General features: G+C 40.2%; 1 protein-coding gene across 1 annotated transcript in view; it reads left to right on the forward strand.

Moving 5' to 3' along the window:
* The window catches only part of LOC115378070 (1-phosphatidylinositol 4,5-bisphosphate phosphodiesterase delta-3-A-like), a 29396-nt gene extending 15606 nt beyond the window's left edge, over positions 1 to 13790 (forward strand). The window contains exons 5-16 of the mRNA XM_030078194.1: positions 183 to 312; positions 925 to 1150; positions 1503 to 1704; positions 2406 to 2550; positions 3146 to 3298; positions 5404 to 5547; positions 6752 to 6905; positions 8230 to 8346; positions 9457 to 9635; positions 11268 to 11403; positions 11789 to 11938; positions 13072 to 13790. Coding sequence (XP_029934054.1) covers positions 183 to 312; positions 925 to 1150; positions 1503 to 1704; positions 2406 to 2550; positions 3146 to 3298; positions 5404 to 5547; positions 6752 to 6905; positions 8230 to 8346; positions 9457 to 9635; positions 11268 to 11403; positions 11789 to 11938; positions 13072 to 13280 — 1945 coding nt within the window. The 3' untranslated portion in view covers positions 13281 to 13790. The remainder of the gene's footprint in view (positions 1 to 182; positions 313 to 924; positions 1151 to 1502; positions 1705 to 2405; positions 2551 to 3145; positions 3299 to 5403; positions 5548 to 6751; positions 6906 to 8229; positions 8347 to 9456; positions 9636 to 11267; positions 11404 to 11788; positions 11939 to 13071) is intronic.
* Positions 13791 to 14006: the final 216 nt, after the last annotated feature.

A 14006-nucleotide genomic window follows, 5' to 3' on the forward strand; every position in this document is an offset into this window, starting at 1 on the left:
GAAATGAAAGATGTTAAATATCAGCCCACAAGGCAGCTCTCAGCAGTTTAAATAAAATAAATCTCAGTGTTAGCCTTCAAAAACCCATATCATCCGAACCCCAATCACTGTCCCATAGTGCTGCTGCTACTCAGGCGCTGTGCATTTTGTGCTGCTGCTGCTTCCTTGACCTTGTTTGTCACCTGGATCCATGCTTACCTGAGACGGGCCGACCAGAACCACGACGGCAAGATGAGCTACGAGGAGGTGCAGACGCTGCTGCAGATGATTAATATTGACCTGAGTGAACAGTACGCCCGCAGCCTTTTCCAGGTGGCTGAACACACACACACACACACACACACGCACACACACCACATATACCAGACTTTGCCCCCCTATCTGGGAGATTATGATGTGCTTGTTCTTCCTTGTTTATGTCTCGATGTCCTCGGTTCCTTCTAAATCCCTTTGTACCAAACCTGTTTCTTAAAATTACCTTGTAAATTTAATTAACCTCCATCATCAATCTAGAATGCATATCTCTGCCAGTACTATGCAATTCTCGAGATATCCCATTTCCACATCACATAATTGACCAAATCGAACTTTTTTGTGTATGTGGTTGTCTGTTGGTCAGTCAGTGTGAAAAGGTAGCTCTACCTTCGAGCATTACCAAACTTTCAAAAAGTTTTGCCATATTAAATGAATCTATATGGGAGTTATCCACCTTTTTGCTATAGGCCACACCCATTGTAACTCCCATTTTTTTGGCCAATCAGCGTAATCAGCTCGTTTCTTGCACCATGACCAAACTTTCTACCAAATTTTGCTGTGTTACATGAGTCTGTTCAGACGTTTTATGACTTTTTGTGATCAGAAATGCCCCCTTCGGATCAGTCAGAATGAAAAGTTAATCAGTGTTTTCTTTCTTTCGCCTGGCAGAAATGTGACCGCTCGGCTGATGGTCGTCTAGACCACGGGGAGATTGAGGTTTTCTGCCGGGAGCTGCTGCGGAGGCCGGAGCTGGACGCTGTGTTCATCCGCTACTCCACCAATAGCTGTGTCCTGTCCACCGAGGACCTGAGGGATTTCCTGGTGGACCAGGGAGAGGACGCGTCGCTGGTCCACGCCCAGAGCCTCATACTCACCTACGAGCTCAACGAGTGGGGTACGGTTCTAAGTAACAATACACTGCAAAACTAGACAGGTGCTCTCGGTCAGCAACAGCAGGGTATATTCCCAAAACTGCCTGAATCCTCAACAGCACCTTGTGACTATCTGCTTCAACAGTTTGGCCAACCAATGGATGGGCTGTGTCAAGTATGGCTGCACCCAGCAATGAGATATGAGATGTCCCGTACTAACCTTTCTTCTTCATTGGTTCTAATTTCTTAAACCTTATAGACCAGCTTCATCGAATGACTTTTCAGCTTGACTTTGGTCAGTCATTCACAAATACCACGTATATATGTATATGTCCACTCGTTTACCAATGTGTTTCTGCCTTTTGCCCAGTACAGCCCAGAGGAACCAGTTCATGACACCAAATGGTTTCACCATGTACATGCTGTCGAAGGAGAACACTGTGTTTAACCCAGAACATGGCAGAGTTTACCAGGACATGAACCAGCCGCTGTCCCACTACTTCATCTCCTCCTCCCACAACACCTACCTCACCAAGGACCAAATAACTGGGGACAGCAGCACCGAGCCGTACATCCGGTGAGGACGGACAGCAGAACACGCACACGTGTGCATTTTGGCACTTTTATTCAGGACATCCTACAGTGAGCAAACAGCAAAAGAACATTTTATTGCCCAGAAAATCCACTTTTTAGTAATTCCATTGTAAAATAGCTTTTTACATTTGAAAAAATTGACACCTTCTTTTATAAGACAAGCTATCAGATATTGAAATAAAACATATTAAGTAACTTAAGGTCCTTGACTGAAATGAAGATGTGTCAGTGTTGCAGTTTCTACTGGCTGACAATAGAGAAAGATGAATAACTCTTTAAACTTTTGAAACCTGAACAAATTAATTTGATTCTTTCCAAAAATATGTTTAAATTAGCAAATTAGCAAAAAAGTTCCCAAACATAAACAAACAAACAAATAAATAAATAAATATTCAAGGAAATTACTAGAAAATTAGCATTCAAATTAATTAACAACAATAATAATAATAATAATAATTATTATTATTATTATTATTGTTGTTAATGTTATAATTTATACTACATGATTACAATTAAATCTCCAATCAGTGATTCTGGTTGGACTGATTTCTTTTTTTAAACACTTGTGACAGACAATTCAGTCATTTAACAAGCATTTAATTACACTTTCACAAGCATTTAATTACACTTTTCCTGCTTTATCCTCTGGATTTTAGCCATACTGAATGTTAAACTTTCTCTCAGGGCTCTGAATCATGGCTGTCGCTGTGTGGAGCTGGACTGCTGGGATGGAGATAAAGGAGAGCCGGTCATTTACCATGGACACACTCTCACCTCCAAAGTGCCCTTCATTGAAGTCATTGAGACTATCAATGAGTATGCCTTCAAGGTGAGTGCTGCTACCACAACCAGAGTGCCTTGATTTTGCAGGTAGAATAAACGTACAGGAGTTAGTCTTGGTCCCACTGGTGCACAGAGCTGCTGACAGTGCATTTGTCATCATGCAGGGTCATAGCAGCTGTTAACTACAGTTACACTGCTATAAATATATTTGGTTAGGATTTGAATGGACCACTGATGTTATAAATCCCATTCAGTTTTAACAAGCCCCACAACAGCTGTCAAGAAGTGTTACGACTTAGGTTGGACTAATAATTTCAGTTGATATGAAAATGTATCAGTTATGCTGTCCACTTCTGACATGATAGAGGTTTTGTTTTTGTTCCACTGAATGGATGGGATGCATCACCCTGTCTTAAAGGATAAATTCATCAACTTTGCACCTTTATATGATTTACCTCATTGCTGGCCTCTTGTAGCTAACAACAAGTCCAAATGAGGTTTGTCAGGTTTGTCCCACACACTTTCACCAGGCAGGAAATCACAGAACTGGTCAACTTGTCATCAACAGACCCTGTTCGCAGCAACCATTTGGCAAGGTAAACACAGGTGATACTACTGACATCGCTCTCCCTCCCTCTCAGGTGTCTCCCTACCCTCTGATCCTGTCTTTGGAGAACCACTGCTCCGTGGAGCAGCAGACAGTCTTAGCCCGACATCTGCGCTCTATCCTGGGAAACAAGCTGCTCACCAAGCCCCTCAATGGCCTGGATCCTCGCTGCCTGCCTTCTCCAGAGGTAGGGACTACAATACAGTGAAGAGGTTAGAGAGACTACCGATAAACAAACAGACCTAGGATCATGCCCCATAAAAGCCAACGTGTCCATCAACAGCTATGGTTCCCTTCAATAAGCAAATGGGATTTTCTCACACAGTAGCAGCTTTTTACAGTGGCCTCAGAAAGATGTAAGGTTAAAAAGGCTTGATGTATGATTGAATGGCTTGTCCAGATAAATATTTTGCAGTGCAGTTGTGAGTTTTGAATGGAATTTGGATGTGGCTGAAAATAGCTGATGACTCACAGGCTCTCACAGGCCTCTGCGAGGATTTCAATCTGACGTGCGCTTTAATGTCCAAATTCGTCGCTGCGTGTCCCGGTGGAACGATGGGATGTTGTTCTCTCCCCCTTGCTCTCTCTCTGTCATTTGCATGCGGCATTTGTAAACAGTTTCTCTGTCTCAGTGGGTAACACTACTTAGTTAGGATTATGAGTGAAGGAGAAAGCAGACAGTTTGTGTTGGAGAGAAAATCTGGGGCCATCTGCTCTGCCGCGTCCCACTTACTCTGTATTTCCTGGTAACCAAAATGCATGTGTGTTTGTAGGTGTGCATGTGTCTGTGTGTCTGTGTGTGCCAGTGTGCACGCATGCACCCATGATCTGTGCTCCAGTAATCACACTCCCTTGAGGCCGCTTTACAACATGCAGTGGTGACTTCTGCCTGCTGTCATGTGCCTGTAATTACACATAGACAGGCTTTCACTGATTTTATTCTCACTGTATTTTGATATATATATGGTTTTACATTTTTTTTTTTTATCATTATTATTATTAGTAGTAGAAGTAGAAGAAGTAGTATTGGTAGCGGTGGCAGTGGTGCCTGTGGTTGCAGTAATAGCAGTCGCACCAGTTTTAATAGTAGCAGGAAAATTGTGTGAAATTTGATCAGCTTAAGAGGAAAACTGGACATTATTTTTTTTTTATTGATGAGATGGATAGGCTTTGCCATTTATGTGGGTTAAACAATGTTATCGGATTGGTTTGATGTTTTCCAGCGCAATAATTTATTCAAAATCCACCCTAACTGATAAATAAAAAAATGCACATTTTTCTCAATAAACAATACAAATTAATTTATAAACAACAGCAACAGTGTGGTGGTTCATCACAATTCCTCAGTGTGGTATAATTTAAGTGTTCACAAGTGCACTGGAACAACAGAATACGTTGTACACTACAATGCAACTATACAACTGTTTTCCATTTCTGCCCTCTACCCTAAAAATACAGAAAAAAATAAAGGGGCAGCTCAAATATCAAAAATGATAGGTTTTACTTAACTTAAACTACAACACAAGCCTTGACAGTATGCCAACTTGTATATTGTGTATTGTATATATAAACATGTATTTTTTTTATTTACTGTAGTTTTAAATGTATTTAAAAACCTGTGCAACTCAAGCAAACCAGCCAAAACCTAAACCATCCGAACCCATTTTTCCCCACACAGTGCAACCCAAAGCCGCCCAGATTGGGCAACGCTGAGGTTAAATGAAGTTGGAACTGAACTGACTGATTTTTGTTTCATTTTTGTCCTTTGTATTATGTTTTTTTGAGGACGTTTTTGCTCAATAAGATCAATAAGGAAGGTCCTGATTACGTTTTTGATGGAAGACTTTAAAATAACTGAAAAAAAGTTTGAGAGGATTTACAGAATATTTGGGTAAAGCATGGTAACAGAAAGTATCTGTTGTTTAAATGGTTATAATGTCTGAAAATATGTTAAATTTATTATTACTTTGTTTTGCTGAGAGACCTAGAAGTCTATGTTCTATGTTGCTGTAGTTGTGTGTCATGTAAACCCATATGGGTTGGGCCATTTTAGATGGCATAGCATGAAAGTAAAAATTCATAAATTCATTCATTTTTTCACTCATTTATTCATTCATGCATTCAGCAGCAGGAGTAGTCAGTTTTAGTAGCAGCAGTAGAAATGATAGTAGTAGTATTACTGACATTAATAGTTAGTAGTATTAATATTAATGAGCAGCATTAGTGGTATTATCATTTTCGGGTCAACCAATAAATGCATTCTGTGCATAAATGCCCCCCTGTTCTGTGCAGGCTCTGAAGGGGAAGATCTTGGTGAAGGGGAAGAAGCAGCATGTTGTGGAGGGGAGCTCGTCCAGCTCCTCAGACCTCAGCTCCTCTGACGAGGAGGCCAGCAAGGCCGACAGCAAACCCAGGAAAAAGAAAGAGGACAAGAAGGTGACTTGGTATTTTCATAGCATTCTATTCCCAGCAGTCAGGGATCTTGGTTGGTTTTGGAGAATGCCACAGATCATGTAGTAGTTATGACTGCCGCCTGCACAACTACAGACTGTAAAAATAGTAACAATAAATTGACTGTGACCTTGCCCAGTGACTTTCTATGGGCCTGTCTGAAGCCCACGCAGCAGGACATCTGTATGTTTTTATTCCAGCTGGGGATGAACAATTCCAAGAATTCTAAGTCGATAATTTCGTGGTTGTGAAGAACCTTCTTGCTACATTTTCTTTGAGAAAATAAATTCTCAAAAATATAAGAGCAGTCAGTCCATCTGTACAGTATGAGATGGGCTATGTCCTTAAGGTCACACGTTAAGGAGGACATACAGGTGTTCACTTTACTGGCTGGTTCAACCAGCTCTGTACCAGTGATTCTCACCCCTGGTCCTCATGGCCCACAGCTCTGCTGTTTTTGGTAACTATCAAACAAGGCACTTATGAGCACCTGGGGTGTCAGCTGAATTCAGCTACCTACCTGGTAGGATAAAAAACAGCAGCAGTGTGGGCCTAAAGGACCAGGACTGAGAACCACTAAAGCTGTTTGGATGTGATGCAGCCAGAGAGACTGAACGGAAGCAGAACAGACATTGAATTGTTCATCTGTAATTTAATATAGCTGGCTGCAGTGACGTTTCAATTTCCCTGCAGGGAGTAATAAAGGCATCTATCTATCTATCTATCTATCTATCTATTTTCTACATAGAAGGTGAGATGTACTATTATTCTTACTATTATGTACAGCCTACCATTTCTTTTCATTATGGGAAAGAAATACTAGTGAGAACCATAATGATTTTACATCTTAATAATAAAATTTATTTGTTTATTTGCTCTCAAGGAAATTGGAATTTGGAAGTCATGAGAAAAACTTTAAGTTGTCATTGGCCTTAATACTCGGTGACAGCACTGATTTAGCTTCTCACTCACAGTTCCAGTGGTGGCAGGAAGCCTTCCACTGCTGAAGAGAGCCGGAGGGAACACTGCTGGGCAGCCTTTGTTTAAAAGGTGGCATTCAGACATGAGAGCTCAATGGCTGGAGACAGACTGTGATCTTGAATGAGACTGGAGCTGAATACCTAGTAACGGGTTATATTAACATTTGGTGTGTGTATGTGTTTGTGTATTTGTGTGTGTGTGTCGTCAGCCGGTGGTGTCTAAGCTGAGTCCGGAGCTGTCCGAGCTGGTGGTGTACACCCGCAGCGTTCCCTTTAAAGGCTTCGATCACGCCGCCAAGAAGCCGGCCACAGACCTGTCCTCCCTCTCTGAGAGCGAGGCCCTCAGGCACGTCAAAGAGTCAGGTATGCTGTGTGTGTGTGTGTGTGTGTGTTGTTGTTGTTGTTGTTGTGCTTCTGTAACTGTGAAAACTAGTCTGAATACGGGCCTTTGGACTGAGGTCATTTTGGTGAAGTTCAGGTTTACTGGCGTTAGGATGGGGGTTTATGGTTAAGATTAGAATTAGGTTTAGGTTAGAGTAATGATTCTTGATGCATTGATATAAATGATGTTCATTTTTTTAAAATTCCATCAATATTTATTTATCTTGTTTCATTAAATTTCATGAGCCTTTTACCATTTATTTACTTTTATTTATTTTGGTTAAATATCTGTCTCACTGAGTAGGTTTTATATCATGTTAGTGATTGTGTGTGATTACACGGGATTATATATGAACACAGCTAACGCTCTTAATTTTGGTTGTACTGAATGAATCTGTTACTGATCTTCTGTTTGTTTTATTATTATGAAGGAATATGGGTTTATGTGGGGTTGTGTGTGAACACTGGTATTTATTTTAACTTTGGTTTTATTGACTAATACTGTTTTATTAAGCTTTTGTTTGTTTGATAATGCGTTAAAGGTGCTTTACAAATAATTTCTATACAAATAATAAATGCAACATTATTATTATTATGTTTGTGATTTTTTCAAAAAATATATTTGATGGTTCAAAGCCCTATCAGTGTTGCCTAGTTTGTAAATATAAAATAGTACAATAATGTCACCTGTTGGCCACATATTGACATTGCAGTTTTCTTTAACTCCCAATAGGCTGGTGCTTGGCAGGTTGCCAGGTCAGCACAACTGTTAGCAAATAAAAAAGCTGATTAGAAACTGCTTTGAACTGATTTCTTTCGCAGCATCATGTCTGCTATTTGGCAACTATTGCTACACAGTAGCATTGCACTCAATCCAATAGAGCCTCCATTTGTGGAAACAAGAAGTCCCACAAACTCAAGCTTCAAATGCTACACAGTTTTCTCCCAACCTGCATGGTAATATTTGCAATATTTGCATTTGAACTGAAGATGTGTAAAACAGCCTAACACTGAGACGGGTAACAGTGCAGTGCTAAGGCTGGCATCCCTACTGAAATAGTCCCTAATCTAAGCTTTTGCCCCCAGATCTAGTGAGTGACACTGGATTAGACAATTAGTTGAGATTAAGATCTCATAAAATGAATACAGTCAATGGATAGTGTCTGTGTACAGGTGCCCACACTTAAAAACACATTTGTTTTTGCCTATTAGCCCTACCTCATCCACAGCACGAGGATAAATGATGGGTTACCCCTCAGTGCACCCCTGGTTAACTTTATAGACCCCTCTTCCCTTGTGTTTTCAGGGAAGTATTTTGTACGTCACAACAGCCACCAGCTGAGCAGGATCTACCCCTCGGCCCAGCGCCTCCAGTCCTCCAACTACAACCCTCAGGACATGTGGAACGCAGGGTGTCAAATCGGTGAGAACTACCTGACTTCAGACCAGTTAAGACGTGTGTCTCAGCCAGAGTCTTCAGCAAAACCCTTTGTAGATCACACTCTCCGGTGTGTGATTAATTATGCAACGTTGGCCCGGCTAAATCTGGACAGCACTCTGCCAAGTTCTGTCAAAAATTCAGACTTGTATCGTTGCTTATAATTCACCCCGTGCTGTTGTCATTGCAGTTTCTCATGAATGAATAATACTCTGCCTCTATCTATCCTTTTAAGTTGGATATCATTTTTACCTTAACTTGTAAGTTACATTTCATCTAGTGTCCACAAACAGATGACAGCACACTCATCTCACCTATCCCCTCCACTACTTTCTGGAGGGGACTGAAGGCTGCCTCTGTGTACTCAGGTTTCCCCCCTTTTTTTGTTTTTTTGTTTTGTTTTGTTTTATGTTTATGAGACAATGTCTACTCAGATATAGAATCATAAGTTTCACCCCTTAGATTGCATCGTTGAACACATCTTTACATAGCTTTCCCCACCCTGTCACTTCACACAAGGCTTCTATAAGGGAATTCCTGTTTGAAATTATTTCCAAATGCATTTATTTTTTGCGTTACATTAACTCTTTGAAACCTTAGCAGATTCAGAAAATTCAAAAATCTTTCTTTATTTTTTCTTTATTTTTTAAGCTAATTTCCAGGTTATTTCTTGTAGTTTTTACTAATTTCTTGAAAAATTTCAGGTCATGTCTTGCCAAGTTGCTCATTGCCTTTTTTCCCTTATTTTTGAAAGATATCAAGCCAATTTGCTGAGGTTTCAAAGGGCGAAATGCTTATGACAGGCATCTGAAAGCAGCCTGCAGAAATCTGTCATCCATCCAGGCATCAAAGGGTTAAAGGAGCATGTTTTGGTGCACTGGAGATGCCTGCATTGACAAGTTTAATGACTCATGAACATGCATGGTACTACTGCAATTGTAAAGATTTCTTCCACTGTATGTAGTTTAAGTGTTGAAACCAAGCAATAATTTGGTTCGGACACTTAGTTTAGCTAAGTTTCCTTTCTGATAGTTTCTTTCATGCCAGTGGTTAGGAGCATCCGCTAAACTGCATGTGTTACTGTGTTTTCTCCAGTGGCGCTGAACTTCCAGACACCTGGTGAGCAGATGGACCTAAACCAAGGGAGGTTCTTGCAAAATGGCATGTGTGGTTACATCCTGAAGCCTCCCTTCATGTGCCAACCTGACACCACCTTCAACCCCGAGAACGTTGGTGGAGGCCCCGGCCACAAGCCCGTCCTGTTCACTGTTCGGGTAAAAAAGACCAACATTATCCCTTAGGGACATCACAAGGTTCTCCGATGCCTCTCACACCACATCGATAACAAATTTCAAGAAACCTTTTCCTACAGTGTTGCACAGCAAAATGACAAAGATAGCGAGCGGTACGCCTGCTCCTCCTGACCCACAAACTAACAAAAAAACTTGTGGAAAGAGCAAAATGCAGTGCTGTCACGTTTTCCAGACAAGTACACAGTAACTTTTTGTCCATGGTATCAAAATTGGTATCGAGAAATGTGGATTTTTACTGGTATTCGCATCGAGTACCAAAAATTTGGTATCATGACATCCCTAGTACCTCTGTACCTGTATTTTCAGCATCAAATCTTGATGCCACTTACTTTCATTCCCCTGCATCTTGGGTTTGTACATGGCCAGTGCAAAATCTTCAGATCAGATACTATATGACTTCTTTGTCGAATGCATACAAAACAGATATACAGCCCAAAATTTAACTTTGTTGTTGAAATCACATGAGTACATCTCAGAAATGGGCCTTTCTGTGTCCAAGTCTATTTTCACCCCATTCCTGAACTAATCCGCCATGGCCCAATGAGGAGTTTATCACATCAGAGCAGGTCTTTGATCAGCTGCTTCTTGCCATATGGTCCAGACTTTCTAAAGGTTCCGACTCAAGTAGTAAATACAAATTAATTACAACATTTTGAGGCAGTCAGCAATTTTAAACACAGCAAGACTGGAAGCAGGAGACAGGCAGGCAGATACTTCATTAATTCTGCGGGGGAAACTGGGAAACAGATGAAGCCTGTCTGTTTTTCAAAACTATGAAATGGAATCAATAACTGAGGTTAACTAATGCTGTAGAATGCAGAGGTGTGTTCCAAATATGGTATTCATTTTAGAAATACATTACTATTTCTTCACTTTACTTTTTACATTTTTTAAAAACTTTTTCATTACTTCTTTATTACCTAAACTCTAAAAACTACACGATGATACAGATACAGGATGATTACATCCTAAAAAAGTCATTGTTTTGTAAGAAAAAATTTTCCTCCACAAATGATTGCTTTAAAAGCAGATGTCAGATGTTTTTCAAATGAATCACTTGTCTCAGACAACCCCTTACATTCTGGTTTTACCTTAAATTTCCCCTGAAGTAACTTAATAGTAAGAAGAGAAAAAATCCTATTTTATGAAATGTTGAGTCTGTTGAGTCTGCTGGTGGTAAAGCTTCACTTAAGCTCCATCACACTTATATTGAGTGAAATATTCAAAGCCAAGATGTCATTTTTTATGGCTATGGTTACATCTTATAGAAAATATCTAGATGTCTTGTGCATCATTTTAGACACATCTCCCTGTGATTCAGCAGGACATATTTGATATCTTTGGCAACCTTGGGATCTCAACTAGAATTTAAAATAAAGTTCTGTGAGCCTGAAGAAAGCTTGGCCACGCAGCAATGATAAATCCACCGAAAAGACAATATGACAGTATAATAATTTGGTAACTGGCAAGGTTTGGCATATAGGCTGTGATTTTTCCCTATTTAGTGTCATTAGAATGTTGTTTCAACAGGCATTTGTATTGCCTACCAGCAAGATTGTAACACTGTCAACCTATATAATTATTATTTCCCAGATAATTTCAGCTCAGCAGCTGCCTAAACCAGAATGGGAGAAGCCCAGCTCCATTGTGGACCCTCAGGTGTGGGTGGAGATCCACGGTGTTCCCATAGACAACAACAAGAAGAAGACCCATCGCATTGACAACAATGGTAAACACCACCGTGCTTACAATAAAGCCTTCATGTCCTATGGATTTGGCAGCAGCTATTAGTTGAGTGATAAGATTGTAAATTTGAGTGTTGATTGACAGCCGTGTTTTAGTTGTCAAATAACATAATCATGTATTGGCTTTAAAAAAGAACCTTACAAGAACACCATTAGTCTGTTAGAAGCAGAGATAAACTTATCTTACAGTATAATTATCTCATAAACATGAACAAGATATCACAAAATTATATTCAGTCTGGTATCATAGCACTGACCACACACTTGTCCCATAAAGAATTTAACTCCATGATTTTTTTTTTTAACACATTATGTTTTATTTCTAATACGTTTCATACACTGACGATATATTTCTAATGTGCCCATCAGGCTTTAACCCACGGTGGGATTGCACCTTTAACTTCACCATCCATGTCCCTGACCTGGCTCTGGTTCGCTTCATGGTGGAGGACCACGACTACACCTCCAGCAACGACTTCCTAGGACAATGCACCCTACCTGTCACTAGCCTACGCACAGGTGTGTTTGTGTGTGTAAGAGAGAGAGAGTGATTTCAGGAACACAGTCTATAAATAAAAAGCACAGATATGTGTTTTTTACCAGGTGTGCGCAGGAGACAGGAGCATTATGCAGGGGTGTAAAGAGTGCTAAAACATTCTACTCCAGTACATGTATTATCATATTGGCATTTTTTCTTAAATAAAAGCAAAAACTACTCATGTAGATGCTGGACAACAACCAAGCTAACACAAACTAGTAGTGCTAGAGCTGGATGGATGTCTTTTCAGCTGTTTCTAACCAATGGTACTTTCCATAACCTGGTACTTGCCAGAACCTGTGAAGTTCAGGGACTGCTTTTTTCAGGTCTCAAAACAAATTTAACTTAATTTGAAGCCCAAAATCTTGTTTTTCCTCTTCATCTTTATGAAGAAGCAACTGTGAAGGGTAGGAAGGGCCCTGTAAAAATTTTAGTTTTCATCTTTTTTTAGTCTTGATTCGTTTTTTTCACACTGTTTGGCTGTGCGCTGGATGACCGGGTCTGTCAAGTGCAATCAGTTTCTTAAATTTTTACTCTTCTTCAGGTCTACCAGTCAAGCTGCCTCTGAATAGGGCAACACTTCAGTTAAAAGCCGTGTCAGTCAGTCAAATCAAAATGTCACAGCAGTATCTAAGACTATATCCTCCTAAAAGTTTCTGGAAATCTCCTGAGCAGCACCAAAAATAGCTTCTGGGAACTTTACCTGGAACTGAACCGCTCTAGAATCCATGACACAGCCTTCATGGCACGGCACAGCTTGCTAACTTTTTTCAGCTGAAAAGGGCCATAAGCTATTTGAACATTTACTTGATGTTTCTGTCCACTTGTTTTATCAGGTTTGATGCAGAGATTTAATTAAGAACGCTCAGTTTCTGATTTTGACACAACTGAAAAACTCTAATTTAAAATGTGATCAAGTAAGATATATACCCTCACCCTTGGCCACAGTTTAGACTTGAGTAGGAGCAGATAATGTCATTAAGTTGCAGTTCTTCTTTGTTACCAGTGGAGGTCAGTTAAATTCACAGATTACTTAATTCCCCTTTAATCTCGGTAGCCCTCAGAATAACTCATCATATCTGCCCTCTTCATCTTTACCCCTGCCTTTCCCCAGGCTATCGTCATGTCCGCCTGTGCAAGGTCGATGGCTCCAGCCTTTCTCCCGCCTCGCTCTTCATCCACATCAAGGTCACTCCATGTCACAGCAGTCCCTCCAAGACCCCCGAGAAATCACCCACCAAATCACCGGCAAAATCACCGGCAAAATCACCGGAAAAATCACCGGAAAAATCACCGGGCAAGTCTGCAGCCAAGAAGCTCTAGCCCCGTCTCTACTATCCACTGCTGAACAAAAAGGAACATCCCACGGGGGGACGTGTGGTGGACTCACTCAAGCTCCCAAAATCTGGGCCTTTTGCATGAAACTCAACAGTAACATCATTGTCTTACATCAGATATGCAGCCCTCTAATCTCAGTTTATTGACGAACTTACCATGGCTATGATTAGCATATCAGAACCACATTACTCTGCTTAACTCAGAGCCAAGAGAATCGCCAGTTTCATGAAGCATTACATATTTAGCAGCAGTGCCGTCCCTAGACATTTAGGGGCCCTTGGTGAAACGTCATTTGGGGGCCCGTGCATTTGTCACCGTCGGAACAAAATTCGGTTCTTTTTATTTTTCATGTTTTTGGGGGATTTTGTTTTTGGTAAGTTTGTGGTGATTTTTCTTGTAACATAATTTTTTGTTATAGTTTAAGTTTTTGTGCTAATTTACAGGTCATTTTATTATATTTTTTCTTTTTTCTTTTTCTTTTTTCTTTCTTTCTTTTCTTTTCTTTTTCTTTTTCTTTTCTTTTTTTTTTTTTTTTTTGCTAATTGATATCCCATGCTGTTGAAAGAAATCGAGTCGAGTGAAAGGTGATGAGCAAATTAGCCCCCCCTCCAAAAAAAAAAAAATTGCTAAAAAAAGCAAAAAAGTTATTAGCAAAACTGGCAAAAAGTACCAGAAAATTAGCACAAAAATATACAAGAATATTGTATTTAT

The sequence above is a fragment of the Myripristis murdjan genome, chromosome 19 (assembly GCF_902150065.1).
Source record: "Myripristis murdjan chromosome 19, fMyrMur1.1, whole genome shotgun sequence".
NCBI lineage: Eukaryota > Metazoa > Chordata > Actinopteri > Holocentriformes > Holocentridae > Myripristis > Myripristis murdjan.